This window comes from Dermacentor andersoni, chromosome 5 (genome assembly GCF_023375885.2).
Source record: "Dermacentor andersoni chromosome 5, qqDerAnde1_hic_scaffold, whole genome shotgun sequence".
Taxonomy (NCBI): Eukaryota; Metazoa; Arthropoda; class Arachnida; order Ixodida; family Ixodidae; genus Dermacentor; species Dermacentor andersoni.
Genome location: NC_092818.1, coordinates 11,192,109 through 11,209,938, shown reverse-complemented (window position 1 = coordinate 11,209,938; position 17,830 = coordinate 11,192,109). Strand labels below are relative to the sequence as shown.

Below are 17,830 nucleotides of genomic sequence, written 5' to 3'. Positions count from 1 at the left end.
GCCTAGGAATAGAAGCTCATCGTAAGCGAAGCAGCATTTTTCCGGCTTCAGAGTAAGCCCTGATGACTTGATGGCCTCTAGTACTGTCGCAAGCCGCCTGAGGTGATCGTCGAAATTTCCGGCGAGGACGACGACGTCATCCAAGTAAACGAGACAGGTCTGCCACTTCAATCCTGCTAAAACCGTGTCCATCACGCGCTGGAACGTTGCAGGCGCCAAGCACAGTCCGGATGGCATAACCTTGAACTCGTAGAGGCCGTCTGGGGTGATGAAGGCCGTCTTTTCGCGATCTCTTTCGTCGACTTCTATTTGCCAATAACCAGACTTGAGGTCCATCGACGAGAAGTATTTAGCGTTGCAGAGCTGATCTAATGCGTCGTCTATTCGTGGGAGGGGGTATACGTCCTTCTTCGTGATCTCGTTCAGACGATGATAATCGACGCAGAAACGTAGGGTTCCGTCCTTTTTCTTCACGAAGACTACAGGAGATGCCCATGGGCTTTTCGACGGCTGGATGATGTCGTCGCGCAGCATTTCGTCGACTTGTTGCCTAATAGCCTCACGCTCTCGCGTAGAAACTCGATAAGGGCTCTGGCGAAGTGTTCGAGCACACTCTTCGGTTATTATGAGATGCTTTGCAACTGGCGTTTGTCGAATCCTTGATGACATCAAAAAGCACTCTTTGTATCGTCGAAGTAAGCTTCTCAGCTGTTGTTGCTTAATCATGGGGAGACTTGGATTTACGTCGAAGTCTGGTTCGGGGACTATGCTTATCGGGGTAGACGCCGCAGAATCCGAGAGGACAAAGGCATTGCTGGTTTCCACAACTTCCTCGATGTACGCGATTGTCGTGCCCTTGCTGATGTGTTTGAACTCCTGGCTGAAGTTGGTTAGCATAACTTCCGCTTTCCCTCCATGGAGTCGAGCGATCCCTCTTGCGACGCAAATTTCACGGTCGAGCAGTAGACGTTGGTCGCCTTCGATGACGCCTTCTACGTCAGCGGGTATTTCGGTGCCGACCGAAATAACAATGCTCGAGCGAGGCGGGATGCTCACTTGATCTTCGAGCACACTCAAGGTGTGGTGACTATGAGAGTTCTCCGGCGGTATCGCTTGATCTTCCGACAGCGTTATCGATTTTGACTTCAGGTCTATGATTGCGCCGTGTTGGTTCAGGAAGTCCATGCCGAGAATGACGTCTCGTGAACACTTTTGGAGGATAACGAAGGTGGCAGGGTAAGTCCGGTCGTGAACGGTACTTCTTGCCGTGCAGATTCCAGTCGGTGTAATGAGGTGTCCTCCAGCGGTTCGAATTTGAGGGCCTTCCCATGCAGTTTTAACTTTCTTCAACTGGATGGCGATGTGTCCACTCATTACGGAGTAATCAGCTCCTGTGTCTACTAAGGCGGTGACTGCGTGGCCGTCGAGAAGCACGTCGTGGTCAGTGGTTCTTTGTCTTGCGTTACAGTTAGGTCTTGGCGTCGGATCACGGCTGCGTCGTGTTGAACTGAAGTTGGCACGTCGCGTCGTCAAGTCGTCTTTCGTCGGTGTAGTCTTGGCTTCCTGATTTCGTCGTGATGGTGGCGTGTCGTTATTATGTCGTCGAGATGGTTTCTTCGTCGTCTTCGTCGGCGGCGGAGGATCTTCGTCAGTTCGACGAACAGCAACCACACCTCCATCGGTTGCTGCTTTTAGTTTTCCGGTTATGGGCTGATGGACCGGCCCCGGACTGGGCCAGTGTATGGTTGGCGCTGCGGCGACAGGTAGTGGCCTGGTGATGGCGAACGCGACGGTCGTCGAGAGCTCCACTGAGTAGCAGCGAGGTAGTCGGCGATATCACGAGGGCGTTCACCTTGCTGCGGGCGCGGAGCGTTGATGGTGAAACCTTGCAGTCCCATCTCCCGGTATGGGCATCGTCGGTAGACGTGACCCGCTTCTCCACAGTGGTAGCAGAGCGGACAGTGGTCAGGAGCGCGCCAAACGTCTGTCTTCCTCGGGTAGCTGCGCTGAGCGACGGGTGGGCGTGCTCGCGGTTGTGACGGTTGTCGACGGAATTGCGGCATTACAGGGCCCTGGTGCGGTCGTGGAGGGGGACCTTGACGGCGGGTGATGGCGGCGTAGGTCATTGCTTGCGGCTGAGGCTGCGGCAATTCAGGGGCTACTCCGAGTTGTTGGAGCTGCTCACGTACGGCGTCGGCAATCGAAGCCGCTTGAGGCTGTGATGATGGAAACAGCTTCTGTAGCTCCTCCCGCACGACCGCTCGGATAGTCTCGCATAGGTCGTCGGTGGCCAGTGACTGAACTTCAGCGTAGTTTGTCGAGTTCGTGCGGCGGTCGAATTGCCAGTTTCGCATCTCAAGTGTCTTCTCGATGCTGGTGGCCTTGCGAAGAAACTCGTTGACGGTCTTCGGTGGGCTTCTTACCATTCTGGCAAAAAGTTCCTCCTTCACACCACGCATGAGTAGGCGGACTTTCTTTTCCTCGGGCATTTCAGGGTAGGCGTGGCGGAATAGATGGCCCATTTCCTCCATGAAGATCGCGGTTGTCTCATTAGGTAGCTGCACCCGGGTTTCTAATAGCGCTTGGGCTCATTCTCGGCGCACTACGCTTGCGAATGTCTGCAGGAAGCTGCTTCGGAACAGTTCCCAGGTCGTTAAGGTGGCTTCTTGGTTCTCGAACCACGTTCTGGCCGCGTCTTCCAATGCGAAGAAAACATGTTGCAGTTTGTCGTCGCTGTTCCAGTTGTTAAATGTAGCGACTCTATTATATGTCTGAAGCCAGCTTTCCGGGTCCTCGAACGTTGAACTGCGGAACGTCGGAGGCTCCCTGGGCTGCTGCAGCACGAGGAGGGACGCTGGGGCTGCCATTGGGGTGGATTCGGTGGCGATCTTCCTGGTCATCTCAGGCAAAAGTCTGTGCTCAGGGGGCAGTCCTTGCAGTCTGCGGCTACCTCGCTGGTTCTTGGCGACGTTGGTGTTGTCTTCTGCGTGCCGGCTTGGGTCACGGCTTTGTGGGGGCGTCCGGTACATGAACGCAAAGCACCTCCACCAGATGTCAACGTGATCGTGATGTCAAAGGACACGGTAGCAATACTGTGAAAGGCAAAACTAGCTTTTATTGGGCAAACCTGTGCCCACAAAACACGCTACACTTAAAGCACAACAAAAGCGGCAAACACAGTCGGCGATCGGCGAAAATCTGATCAACGGGTCAAGCGCGTCGGCTTTTATACATCAAGCGTCGAATGTTCCAGACTAATCGCTGGTACCCGCATGTCTTCCACAAAGTTCTACATTACTCGCGTCGTGCATACATGCAATCAGATTACACAAGCTGCGGGGAAAGACAGCAGATGGAACCATCGATAACATTCCAGAAACTGCTGATATATGCAGGCTCGTCCTGCGCTGTGCGATAACATTTGTTAGGTGGTGAAACGTGTCGCCCGATAAAGATAAGTACATGTGTCAATATAGATTTTTCAAGAAAGCGCATCGCAGCCTATTCTTTGTAGCTCACACATGCAACATCTCTTTAGGGCAAACAAGTGTTATACCGTATTTACACGATTGTAAGTCAATTCGAATGTATGTCGACCCCCTCATATCGCATGACAGGGAAAAAAAAAAAGAAAGGAGAGCATACCCAGGGGCGAATTCGATAACGAAAATTTATTAGTAGCTGACATGGTCACTGGACTACTCATCTTCACTAGTGCTGCCATCGTCATCGTTGCTACGGTCCCACAGCGCGTCGTCATCCCGCAAAATTTCACATTTGGCAAACGACCGCACCACGACATCTTGTCGAACAGCAGCCCACGCCGAATGCACCCAACCACACGCAGCTGTCAGGGACGCTCTTTTGACAGGTCCGGTTGGTGTAATTTCACAGTCTTCTGCCGCCAGCCACTCGTACTCACGGCGGAGCAGGTCCTTAAAAGGCGAAGATCCGGGCTTGTTTCATGACCATGTCGCACTTCACTGGCAGGGACCGATCGCGCATTTCAGCGACGTACACCACAAGCTTAGCCTACAGCTCCGGAAAGCATCCAGACTTCGGCACGTGGGAAATTCGTCACTTGCCGTCACAGGTGATAATTTCGCTTCGCTGCAGTCGGCACTCTCGCACCACCCGTTCAGAAACATTGAAATTGCGGCCCGCTGCGCAGTGATTTGTTTCTTCGGCGTAAAGGATGGCAGCCCTCTTGAACGACTGAGGAAGCATAGAAGTAGCACGTAGCCGGCAGTCAAGTGGAATGCGTCAAGCCAATGCCTTTCGTCAAACTATAGAGAAAGCTAAGCGCAACAGGCAAAGAGAAACCCACGAGCAGTATCTGCTCTTCCATGAACTCCCCGCAAGCGGCGCCGTTCTGAGGGTGCCGCCGCGAATGGAACAGCGGCGCTTCCATCAACTATCGACACCCCCTCACGAGTGTTGTGTGCACTGTAAAACTCTCAAAAGTGTTGAAAAACCCTTTCAAAAAGCGAACAAACACGCGGGATAGCGAAAAGCTACGGGTAAGGCCGTAGAGCAAACATAAAATTGTAACTACGTTGTAGCTCCCGTTGGTCTCGCTTTTTTGGCGGTGCCATGTTTTGGTTTCGATTGTAAGTCGACCCCCCACTTTAGATGTTCAAATTTTAAAAAAGTGGTTGACTTACAATCGTGTAAAAATGGTACTTAAATGTCCGAATAAATTTAAACCAAGGCATAATTTTCACTGCATAAGTAAATCACAACACTTCCGAATGTGCATTTGCTTGATCTAGATTGTGATTGAGAAGCAACGGTCACCATGTGTCATTGGTAAATACAGTAAATACTTACTGTATTCACCAATGGCATGTGGCACTGGTTGACCTGTATATGGATTTTGGTGGTACATGGGGGTATATGGTGCGCGGTTGTAACTTGAGTGTGGCATTGATATGGAATTATTGTAGGTCCCCCAGAGGAAATTGACCAGCCAGCTGTTGGAGCGGCCATCACCACCATGTGAGTTGCTTGCTTCGAACGTGTTGGCACGAAGTAGCACGGGCACATGCGCACATTTTGGTGTCGCCAGGGAGTTGAGTGGCTGTTCCTTTGCAGTGCCAGCAATCTGCCAGAGATGTCAAAAGACGTAAAGATGATTGCTGCCCTGATGGACGACGAGGACTCTGGCGAGAAGCTGCTGGATGCAGCAAGGCGCCTCTGTAATGCCTTCTCTGATCTGCTTCGCGCTGCAGAGCCTCAGAACAAAGAGGTGAGGCCGGTTCGGTGGCAGATATATGCTCGACTACATCTGCAGGCTTTGACACAGGCGAGGTTCGTCTGTGAAACACCTGACCTTTATTTTGGGGAAGACTACAAAGGACAGGTTTAGCACACTGCGTGACACGAAAGGAGGATTCATGATGTTGCAGTTAATCTGTAGGAGATGTGACCTTCACTTGCATCTGCTGATGTGCAGGAGCATTTGTGTTGAGTAATGTCACCTTGTCTCGCCATGATTCTGAGAGGATGGAATTGACGGAGGAAATAAAACTGTGATACTGCGGAAAGTTCTCTGCTGAAGCGTGGTGATACTCAAGCTGAAGCAATTTGGAAGATTTGAGCAGCATTTGCAGTTTGTGGGCATGAAGCTGATAAAAATGTGTTAGAAATGTAGGCATGTGGAAATAGCTTTTGAGACGGAATCGAATTCGAGTTGAATAGTGCCAGAAGTGAATCAAATTGAATCAAATATCAAATAGTTTTCGAATTGTGAACAGCCATTTTAATCATTATTATAAAACAATGTTGACATCCTATAAGGTGGCGATTCCACTGTGGTGGCAGGCGCTCCGCATTTTAGACAACGTTCGTGGACACACTGTGCTTTCTGCGGGCATTAGGCAGATGGGAGTCATATTGCATTAGAAAGCTTACTTCCGGCGCTTTTCAATGACACTTGGTAATAGCACCTAGCATGAAGCGTTACCTGATGGCAGTCAAAACTGTAGGAGCAAAATATAGTGTTCTTGCTATATTAGCCCCCATTGTGCATACTGCGTTTACAGCAGAACTGTTCCACATAACAAAATGCATTTCTTTGTGCCTTTAGATGAAATGTCATACAATATTTCTCTGGAGAGATAGTGCGTGCAATGCAATTAGAAATTGATATAGACCCCAATAAGAATGGGCAAAAAAAAAGAGGTTTTGAAATGAATATCTTCCTTCCTTTTCAATGCAGAACAAGTTTTATTGGTATTCTTGGCAACATTCTAGGCATCATTCTACTTATCATGTTTGCAAAGCTTCTTTTTTTTCTTCTGATGATTAGTTCACGAGTTATTATTACTTCAAAATTGCAATTTATAGCTGTACTTGGTCATGGCTTCCTGGAGTAAGGACAACAGTATTCAAGCTGAAACTATTAGTAATCAAGGAGCAAACCTTTCTCTCCAATTCGATGAAGAGAATATTGTCTTACGTTTATTAGGAAATCTACACAGGGCAGTGAATTTAGCAAATTTTTCTGCTGGCCATGCAAATTGACATTCTTTTTGATGCACACGCTGATTCACTATGGGTGTTGCCCATTGAAGAGAATGGAAAACTGGACCAGTTGGTATTGATTAATGGCAAACAAGCAACTGGGAACGAAGCTGAAGGAGTATATGGACACAGCACAAGCGCTGACTTTAAGCTGGAAAATTTATTGAATGAAAGAGTTAATATGATCGGAAACGGCGCAGGCACCTGCAAGGCAGCAAACAATTCATGAGAAGCACTCGTGATACTAAAAGAATAATAAATTAACAACAATCTAGAGTGTGCTGTTCGGCTATCAATGGTTTGCGCAGCCTAAAGAGGCAATTTCTTTTCCTTGGAGGGCTGTTGAAGGCTGGCTTAACACAACTTGGTCCTGCTTTTTCTATTCTATAGGCCTCACAAATTTCATGTGCTCTCCGCTTTCTCCTTCGCGCACGCACCAGATTGAGCCGCGATCATCAGCACATACAGCACATACAGCATACAATGCGCGGCAACACTGTTATTGTCTTTGGACCTTGTACGGAACATCATGGAAACATTGGTTGCCAAAGTGCGCTTGGAGTGCCCATATAATTGCTATCGCAATAAAAAATGTTTGTTGCATAAACTTTTTCAATGTTGCCTCCCTGCGGAGGCTACTGCCAGAGGCTGAGGACATTCGCGACACCGATGAGGTGTGCCAGCACTGCTTTATGCGCCTTAGGGAAATTCTGTCTTCATCTAGTGACACCCGCAATGAAGCAGACGAGGCATTCCTTCAAGAAGAAAAAGCGATTTGACGACTTGAACAGGTACAGCCACGTTTCTTCTGATGTTTCACCATTGAAGCTCCCATCTTCCATTCACAAACGCAGCAGACAATCTTATGGAAAGACACAACAGGCCGAGATTGATAGCATCGTGGTGACGAAGATACGCTAAACTTTAATCGCTGCATACAGAAGCGTTGGTGCACTTGAAACGTCTGTGACAGAATGTCGTGCATGCCCTGGCTGGTTAAATAGCTTGAAGCAAGCTTACAAGGCTTGAAAGTCCTATCCAGAGCGCCTCCATCTCTTGACCATTGTGCCACGAGAAGTTGAAAACAAATTTGTTCAAGAGGCAATCCCAGCTGTTGCAATGTACATGGTCAGAAAGGCCCGAAATTGGTGCGAGAAGCATGGAATGTGGTCAGCTATTGATCCGTACACGAGGTCAAAGTTAAGCCCATTGAATGTGTGAGGGATATTAGGAAAGTAAGTTGCGTAATTTTTTTTTTAAGGAGAAGATGGTACACCAGGTGAAACAAACAATCGCCATAAGAATTTACAGCCATTGCCGGTTAAACCATGGAAGGAGCGTCAGCGGAGGAGGAATGACACATGCGCAGAGTGCCAAAGTAGAGAGAGTAGCAGCAGACAGGCGGTGCCTGAGGTTATTTGAGTATGAATCACTATGGCAGACAGACGTGTGCTGACGATGTGGTCGCCCATGGAAGTGCGTGCTGTTATCCGGTATGAATAGGCACCTGTTCCCTGCATTGAAAGTGGCACTCTCGGAACATCACCTCCAAGACAATGCTGAGATGGAGCAGGCTGTGCAGCAATTTCTCGCGTCGCAGGGCTTCAAGTTTTACCAGAGCGGTTTCTTCAAACTGATAGCACACTACAAACAATGTCTCAATGTCGGTGGCGACTATTGAAAAAAATAGTATAGTTCATGATGCCATGGTATATCTTTCTTGGCAATAAAGTGGTCTGTGAAAATTAATGACAAAGCTTACTTTCAGAATGTCCCTCGTATAAGCTACGCTCGACTAGTTTACCAAGGATGAACTTGGGTGCTCTTGGCAGAGCCTGAACAAGAAGGACGTTGTGTCAGTCTTCACGAACGACCAAAGACAGTACGTCTCAAAGTGGTTTACGACATGTTCTATTTGCAAGATGTTCCAGATGTTCAAAGCAGTTCACCCCAAAACAGGCGTCACCCTATCAAATATTTACAGCCTGCATCCAAAATTGGTGCTGTTCGCACCAGAGCAAGAGGTTTGCATTTGTGTTTACTGCACTAATGCGAACCTGTGTGTCTCCATGCTTGAGAATGTAGCTGGCATGGAAGTCTCATTTGAAGGCACGAAAGCATGGTGGGTTTGCGGCTCCCTAACCACAGATCGTATGTTAGGTGAATGTGGGCGTTTCCCACGGAGTGAAAGCCTCACTTTGGCCAGTCTGGGAATGATCGACGAGGATGAGGTCATATTTGCTGTTTGGGAAAGTGGTGACTTGATCAAGAAGACGTCGTCTCCAACCCTTTTTGTGAAAGAGCTCGGCAAATGGGTGACCAAATGAATTCGTCACGAATACATGCATAAGCTTCACTCAAGCTGCAGCTATTCACGAGGCAAAGAAGTGCGAGTGCGCGGAATTATTGTTCTGCATTTTGATTCTGCGGAAAACTGGACTGTCCTTCTCTCAAATGAAACACAAAACAAGCACAATCTACACAAGAAACAAATTTCCATTTTCACCTGTATCACCACGACAAAGTAACAGACAGCTTTGCTGTCATGAGCGATTACATGTATCATGACGCAGGGCACGCCTGCTACGGCCTAGGTACACTGCACGAAGTGTTAGACAAAAAAGCACCCATCTACTGTCACGTAACTTACGTCAGTGATGGTGCAGTGAGCCATTTTAAAAATAGATACCAACTGCATGAGTTGTGCCACTCCTAGTATACGTCTGCGAGGTCAATATTTTCCGCTACGGAGCATGGAAAGAATGCTTGTGACGTGGTGGGTGGATTCCTTAAGCACCAAGCCTCCCTGTACTACCTAAGGTCACCTAGAAACGCCGCTCCATTCCGTCGGCACACGAGATGGTTTCCCAACTTATCGGCAACATCAAGAATGGAGCCCTGCTTCATGCGTCTGCTGCAGCTGAGGAGCATCGTCATCAGAAGTCAGTGGAGTGGAAGTCAGTGCCGCATGTGCCAGCAATTCAGTCACAGCATGTGTGGATGTGTGCCTGCGATCAAGTGGACATGCGCTGTCTGTTGAGAGAACTGCCGCTAACCAGCTGACGTTGATTAAACCCTTTTAAATACTGACAGCGAAGGACACGAAATAAATTTTTTCCAGAGCCACAAGAAATGTCGAGTTTATTCTCTCTTGCTTCCCAAAAAACAAGGCAGAAAACATGTTCTCTGTTCTTGCCACAATAATAAACCCAGGTAGACCTTCCTTCATTTGTGGCAGCCGTTGCCTTTTCTTCTTTTAAAAGTGAGGAAACGTTAATAAACTGGAACGAGTCATCGTGGCACCATAGAATAAATAACCAACTTTAGAGAAGGGAAAGTGTACCTTCTACAGTGGTACGAAAATAAGAAGCGGCAGCGCATGGAACTTAACGGGGAGCCCAACAGATAGCGCTGCTCATAACGGAAGCGGAAACGCTGTTATTTATTTTTTTTTAGTGCAAAATTCAATATGGCCGCTCTCTAGCGGTAGCATACACCGGTACATGCCGAGCTCGTCCTCCTGGCTTTGCGGCTTGCTTCATTGCTTTGGCTGCCATGTAGCTGGTGCGCTCCAATTGCCAGGAGACCAAAGAACCTCTACTGACATCCATACATACAAGCCAGAAGTGAGTGAACAGGACTTGCGACTTCATTGACAGAAGATAAGCAGTGCACCTTCTCGCACAAGAGCGAAAATAAAATTTGCATATCGAGATACGCTGAAACCATTAATGTGAGTTCGTAAACTGCTCAATTTCGGCATTGCACATGACGGCCTGGTAACAAGTGACAACCAGTATTGCTATCAGATTGGACAGTGCCCCACCTGTTGACACCGATAGTTATCGTTGGAGATTAGCAACTTGCATTGCGAAGCAATTGAATGACTCGCGCATCTCCTGCCGTGGCCAACACAGCAACATGGACTACCCTACATTTTAACGTTACCTCCTTTCCAATCTGCACGTTTCTTTTTGTTCTTTGGGGGGCCGCTTATGTGTCGCTCACACTTGGTGCCCCACGTTCACTCAATATGGACATGGTCGGTTTAATTCGTGGGCATCACCTTTGGCAGCCACTTTTGCGGGCCTTTTTCCACCCACGTGGCTATCAACTTCGTATACTTTGAACCATGTAATCACGTATGCTGGTCTCCGTTCACGTCACATCACGGCCGATGAAGGCCCACAAGCATAATTTGCCCATGGCTGCAGCAGGAAAGGACGAACGAGGAGCACCAATTACGGTGCATTGCGAATTACAGTGCGTGTAAATTGGGAGTCTTTGTCGCTCTGTGGACTGCAGGAGCAGATGCTTGCCTCGAGAGTCTGTTGATAATTGCAGCTGACCAGGCCGCCACATCCGAGAAACATAACACGGCGACCATGATGAAGTGAGACTCAGCATTCAATCACCGCATAAGGCTCAGACAATACACTATACATTGGCTAAGATCCACAGGACAACAACGAGCATTCACGAACCACAGGTCGCTTACGGCCCATTCAACCATCTGACTTCGGGCACAGGGCTTGCCTTTGTTGCGCATGGCGGTCTGGTAACAAGCGACAACCAGCAGTGCAAACAGATTGGACAGAGTATCCCGCCTGTTTGCACTGACAGTTGCCATTGAAGATGAGCAACTTGCACTGCGAAGCAATTGGGTGACTAAGGCAGCTGCTGCCGCAGCTGACACAGCAACATGGACTACCCTGCCTTTTAGGGTTATGTCCTTTCCAACCTGCACATTTCTTTTTGTTCTTTCGGTCGCTCACACTTGGTGCCCCACCAAGTGTGGACATGGTCGGTTTTGTGGGAATCAACATTTTGCAGCCACTTTTGCAGACCTTTCCAACCATGTGGCTATCAACTTCACACACTTCGAACAATGTAAGCACGTATGCTAGTCTCTGTTCACGCCAAATCGCAGCCAAAGAAGGCCACAAGCACACTTTCTGCATGGCTGCAGCAGGAAAGGACTAACGAGAGCACCAATCACGGTGCGTGTAAACAGGAAGTCTGTGTTGCCGTGCGGACTGCAGGAGCAGGTGCTTACGTCGAGAGACTGTTTCCCAATGAAACTCACCAGACCGCCACATCTGAGAAATGTAACACGGCAACCATAACCAAGGGGGAGAGCATTGAAATGAGACTCTGCAGTCAAATTACTTCAGCATACCTCCAACATAACATTGAGACTATACGCTATACATTGTCCAAGATCCACAAAAAGTGAGCATACAGGCACACAGGTCGCTAATGGCACATTCAGCCGTCTGACTACAGGCATAGTGCTTGCCTTCATCGCACATGGTGGTCTGGCAGTAAGCAACAACCAGCAGTGCAAATAGATTGGACGGAGTGTCCCATCTCTTTGCACCGACAGTCACCGTGGAAGATGAGCAACTTGCATTGCGAAGCAAGTGGGTGACACAAGCATCTGGTTCCGCAGCCAGCACAGTGACATAGACTATCCAGCATTTTAGCGTTACCTCCTTTCCAACCTGCACATTCCTTTTTTCTTATTTTGCGTGCCGTAATGTGTAACTCACACTTGGCGCCCCACATTCTCTAAATATGGGCATGGTCGGTTTTGTGGGCATCCCCATTTTGCAGCCACTTTTGCAGGCCTTTCCACCCATGTGGCCATCAGCTTCATACACTTCGGACCATGTAATCAGGTATGCTAGTCACCGTTCACGACAAGGCCGCAAGCAAATTTGGCACACGGCTGTAGCAGGAAAGGACGGAATGGGGAGTACCTATTACGGTGCATGTAAATTCGGAGTCTATGTTGCTGTGTGGACTACAGGAGCAGGTGCTCACCTAGGGAGACTTTTTCCCAATGGAACTGACCAGGCTCCCATACACGAGAAACATAAAGCGGTGACCAGGACCAAATGGGTTGTCAGTGAAACCAGATTCTGCAATCAATCACTTCAATCTAGCTTGCGCAAAAACCCAGGCTATCGAGGAAGAAAAGCAATCTAGCTTTGTTGTGTTTTTTCAAACTTCTTAAGTGAAAAACATCTGTTGTATAAGAACGCGAAGGTAGATATAAAAACATCGTAAGCCTTGTTTACATCGGTTTCCACGGTCACATCGTCCCACCGATAACCAGAGACTAGTTCAACAAATTTCTTAACACTTTGTTCTGAATAAATTCTTTTTAAGCTTTCAGGGCATATATTGGATGGCTGTCTATGAGGTAGCAGACAGTATATAGGCAAGTGATCACTAAGATCGCACGGTATGGCCGCGTATGACAACAGCTCGGTCGCCGCTCCTTTTTCGCACCAAAACTTTACCGTTTGAGTGCCAGACATATGCGTATCCTGAGGTCTGGGCCCATTCCTTCGTCTTTGATAAAATAGCACGTGATAGCCGTGTCATATTTTCACAGAAAAACACGTGCCCATGGTCCTTTAGTTGCTTCTTGTTAGCAAGCCAGGAATCGCGAAGTTCCTGGTGAACAAAACGGATAATGATCGCCCGTGTTTTGCCTGGTTTAGCGGGAAGTCTGTGTATAGCCATAACATCACTCTTGTTCAATAGTGGAAGCTTAATTTGCATCGCTACTTCGTTTACCTTCATCATTCACACCCCTAGGTAGAACTACTTTAAGGTGCACACCTTGAGAATGAGATATGGTTGATTAACTGTTGGAGAAATTGCACAGCTAGTGGATAGCATTGAAGATGGTGTCAATGCCATATTAAATTTGATTTGGGTGCACAGCAGGTCTCTGCAAAGTTTGTGCCCAGGATAACACTCCTGTTCATGCAGAGCATGGGTTTCAGTCTTTTTTGGCACAGTGCAGCTTTTCAGTGGTTCAGACAACCCCATAACTTTTGACTGTTTTCTAGAAGTAAAAGTCTAGAACTAGAACTAAAAGGAATGCGTTTTCATGATCGAGAGGACATAAGCACAATGCGATGGCTGCCTTAGCTCTGCTTGAGGAGGGGTTCAGGACTGTTTCAAGAGGTGGGTGGACCGCCTGACTCAATATGAGAAAGCATAATAATAAAGCATGAATAAGTTACTTGAGTTTATTTTTTTCCTTTAGCTTGGTCGGATACTTTTCAAACAGTTCCAGCCACAATGCTTAGTCAGATCTTGAGTGAGCTCAATCGCTTCTGTGCTAATATACTGAGGTGTGCCTGCACAAGGTATGTCCTGTGTTTGAAATGGGCACTGGCTATTGCAGCCTCGCCAGAATCTGTTGAATGCTGCCAGCCGAGTGGGTGAGGCCAGTCATGCTGTCCTCTACACCATTGGCGAAGAGGATGAAGCAGACACGGAGCTTCAGGTGGGCTTCACTTTTTAAGAGCTTCTTGTGTTACCAACGCTGTTGATGTCAGGCAAGCAATGAGTGCCCTTTCCCTGCAGGATCAGCTCCTGGCTGCAGCCAAGCAGGTTGCCAATGCGACGGCAGCCCTTGTGCTGCAGGCCAAGAATGTGGCCTCGACCTGCGATGATCAGGGCCAGCAGAACAGGGTGATTGGTGCTGCCACCCAGGGAGCCCTGGCAACTTCCCAGCTTGTAGCCTGTGCTAAGGTGGACCCATCTTTCACTCTTACGCTATCTACCGGGGCACCAGACTGGCTTTTGTGGCCCAAGTGACCTATTTCCTTTTAATGAAGGGCTCGTCTAAATGCCATGTGGCTAGACTTTTGTGTCAACATTACAGTCAATGATGGCTCCGCCACGTACCCCAAAGAGCCACTGTATAAGAACGTCTGAAATTTCGGATGCTGAAACCTTTGGCCGGCCGATTTTCCAGACTTTTTGCCATGACTGCAGGTCCGAAGTGGCATTAATCGAAGCCATCACTGCCGCTATCTCTATTAATGCGTTTAGCATTCCTAGGGTACTTCAAGCACTTTCCGGAGGCTAGCTGTGTTTGTATGTATGTTTGTATCTAATCATTTTCCCGCCTACCTGCGTAGATCATGGTCGAATGGGTAGTGCATTGGGCTGCTGTGCTGAAGGAACAGGGTTTGAGACCAACTGTCGGACCATCTGGGTCACTGAGTATGTGGCAATGTGTACAGTGCAGCTCTTCAACAAACCTTTCATGCTCACATGGGTCACTGCAGACGGGGGACTGGGTAGGTACTGTTGTTCCATGCAAACCTTGAACACCAAATTGGAGCACTGGGTATGGGCCACTGGGTCTGTGCCACTCTTCAGTGAATGTCTTTGACGCCAACTTGGGTAACTTGGTATGTGCTCATGATTATATTTCGCTTAGTGTTACACTGAGCATTTAAGTGAAAGACAGGACTTGGACTTACGTAGTGTGGACGTACATAGCGTGGATGTACGTAGCGTGATTGCACTACATACGTTCACGTCTTGTCCTTCACTTAAATCATCAATGTAACTCTAAGCGCAATATAATCATGAACGTCCACCAACTAGCCCCCTTCATTGCTTTACTAATGCGTATGTGCTATGGGAATGTCGCTCTACAATGATGAAAAAGATCCCTTAAATGTCTCCCATGCCGAGTGGAATCGAACCCACGTCACAAGGGTTCTTCAACGACAGCAACCCGACGCTTTAGCAGGCTGTGCCACTAAACCACTGGGCATGTGTCGCTTTTCAATGAACATATTTCACGCCAACGCTTCAACTAGCTGCGCCATGAATGCACCGGGTATGTGCCGCCTTTCAGTGAATGTCTTTCACATCAACGCTTTAGCAAGCTGCGCCATGAAGGCAGTGGGTAAGGGCTGCTCTTCAATGAACCTCTCGTCGGCTTGGGTCACTGATTATGTGCCAATCAGTGTACAACAAGCAAGGGAACAATTCTCAGCATTCGCAGGCCCCAGCGACACACTTCTCGTCTCGGAGGCTGCGCGCAGACTTTTTAGCAGTGTCACTAGATGGTGCAGCATGTCCAGAAAGAAACACGAGACCAGAAAGGAGCACAGTTGCCGCATTGCATGTACCGGCGCACCGTGCATTTTAAAGGTCGCACACAGGCTTCACACTAGCGGCACTAGATGCCGCCGATGTCGTTAGGGAAGCGCGAAAGAGGAGTGCCGCTGCAGCACAAGCCTCATACATAACTTGTTTTGATGGTGGCAATACGTTGTCACTATAGTGATTCAATGCTACATTCATTGCTGTCAACATTCATCGTGAGATGGGTTCTGCTGATTACTTATGTCACAACTCTGAACCAGTGGTCTGGCACACTGATCCGCAGCAACGCTAAGCCTAGCTGCTTCGATGTTTGTTACCAAGCTTCCTGCTGCTTGGCGCCGTGTTTTTCAATGAAAGAATCTGCTGCTGTCAGCAATGGCACCAACTCTACCTTTGTCATCTTCGCAAATGGCCTTGAAGCACAGGAAGTACGGCAAAAGTAAAACATTGCATAATGGCGGTTCTTGGATGTCGACCTTGCCGCAATATAGCGGTATTACGCGGTGAAGCGTACCTAAAGTGGAAGGGGGGTCAAGAGAGAGAGATGAACTCTATTGAAATCATAATCAGAATTCTTGTGGGTGGCCCCCGAAGGGGAAATCACTAATAGTCGCTGCTCCTAGTCCAGGGCTCTGTTGGCTCTTGCCATCTTCGCCACTCTCTGGAGCAGCTTGAGCTGGTCGTTGAGAGCCGTGCTGGACAGCAGTGTCTCCCATTGCTCCCTCGTGGTGTTCGTGTTGTAGTGTTCTGTGTTGCATAGCGCGCACCCCCACCTAGTGTAGTACATGGTTGGGGTGGCCCCGCACCGTGGGCATTCGTTCCTGTAGGCTGTGGGGTGTATGCGATGTAATATGTGTAGGTTTGTGTAGGTGCCTGTCTGGAGCCTACACCAGGCAGCAGTATCCTCTGTCTTTAGTTTCGATGTGGTAGTGGATATCACTAGTGATTCCCTCAATGGTAGTTCAGGATGGCTGAATACTCGAGGTCGACTGGGTATGGGTCGCGTGTTTCTACTTATGCCCAAGCCCAGTGCTCGAACGCTGCGCTGCCATGCGCTGATCACATGTACCACATTTCTAGGTACCTTTTTATTTGAAGTGCCACGGCAAGTGCCCTAGATCCTTCTAGGTATTTGGTAGGACTAGGGAGATGTTATGCCTGGGTGCACAATCTGCTCATCCAGCTGTCGCTAAGAGAGAGTAGGTTTTTAAAACGCACTGCCTAGGCTATTTCGAAATAAATGTTGCGTGTGTACAGTTGACAAAATCTTTCAGTGTGGATAAGGGGATAAAGGGACGTGAAAAGTTAGCCATGGTGTGCGAGGCGATTCGATCTACAAAAGCCAGGATAATCGGGGCGCATGGAGGGTTTCTCGCACCGTGAGCCATATCATAGCTGCAATCAAGCGTCCTTTCCTTTTTTACATCACTATCTCTCTTCCAGCCGAAACAATAGCAAGGAACAGGTGCCACACACGACGCATATTAAACAAACTATCGCTTGACATCCAAAAACAAAGAAACAACAAGAACAAAACGCAGGAACTTTTCTGAGAGGTAGACTAAGTATGTGGAAGCAGCATAAGCATTGGGCCACTTGTTCATCTCTATGCAGCCCAGTGCATTACCAATGTTATGCAATTATGTAACTTGATTAGGCCAGTACTAATGACAGTGCAGTGGCAACACGAACTGGTGGCAACGGTGGTGCAAGGAGCATTGATGACGTAAGCAAAGTACTGTAGGTGGAGGCGCCAGGTGGCACTGATGACGTTCCGATCATTGTAAACAGTTACAGTAAAACCTCGTTAAACCGTACCCGCTTAAAGAGTAGTTTTGTTTTAAAAGTAGTAAAGTCAAATCCCTGCCCCACGACCATTGAACATAATGTGTTTTGTATCCGCATAAACCGTACCAACTTATTGCATACGTATCGGTTAACACGTAATGTTTCCACTTTTCATCGCGCATACATGGCAGTGCGTTATCTCCATCGGGTGGCCCAGCAAGACAACAAGCCTGAGAAACCGGAACAACGGCCTCCAAGTGCCCTATGCGTTTGCGGGTGAAGCCACATCAACATCAACATCATTTCGGCGGCGTGCCAGAGAGCGTTGTGGCGGCGTGCAAGCGAGGACTCACGTCATGCCAAAGCCCGGATAGAAAAGACGCCGGATGCTCAGCATAGAAGATAAATTGGACGTGTTCGTGCTATCGCACGTGACACTGAGAAGTCGGCGCTGGCACACGACAGGGATCTACTGTTGACTACGGTGTGTGGCATTTGGAATGCAAAGAAGTTGCTCGGTAGCGCCGCTGCGACCGTGAAAAGATTTCGGCTACGAGGTTCGACTTTTCGCCATCGTTACCTC

General features: G+C 48.3%; 1 protein-coding gene across 4 annotated transcripts in view; it reads left to right on the top strand.

Annotated features, from left to right (window-relative positions):
- rhea (Talin_middle and talin-RS domain-containing protein rhea) overlaps nucleotides 1–17,830 on the top strand; it is a 391,086-nt gene that overhangs the window by 149,285 nt on the left and 223,971 nt on the right. For all 4 annotated transcript variants that reach the window (XM_050177552.2, XM_050177553.2, XM_055070111.2 and 1 more), the window contains exons 18-21: nucleotides 4,947–4,998; nucleotides 5,095–5,248; nucleotides 13,733–13,834; nucleotides 13,915–14,082. In XM_050177552.2, the coding sequence (XP_050033509.1) occupies nucleotides 4,947–4,998; nucleotides 5,095–5,248; nucleotides 13,733–13,834; nucleotides 13,915–14,082 (476 nt within the window). The remainder of the gene's footprint in view (nucleotides 1–4,946; nucleotides 4,999–5,094; nucleotides 5,249–13,732; nucleotides 13,835–13,914; nucleotides 14,083–17,830) is intronic.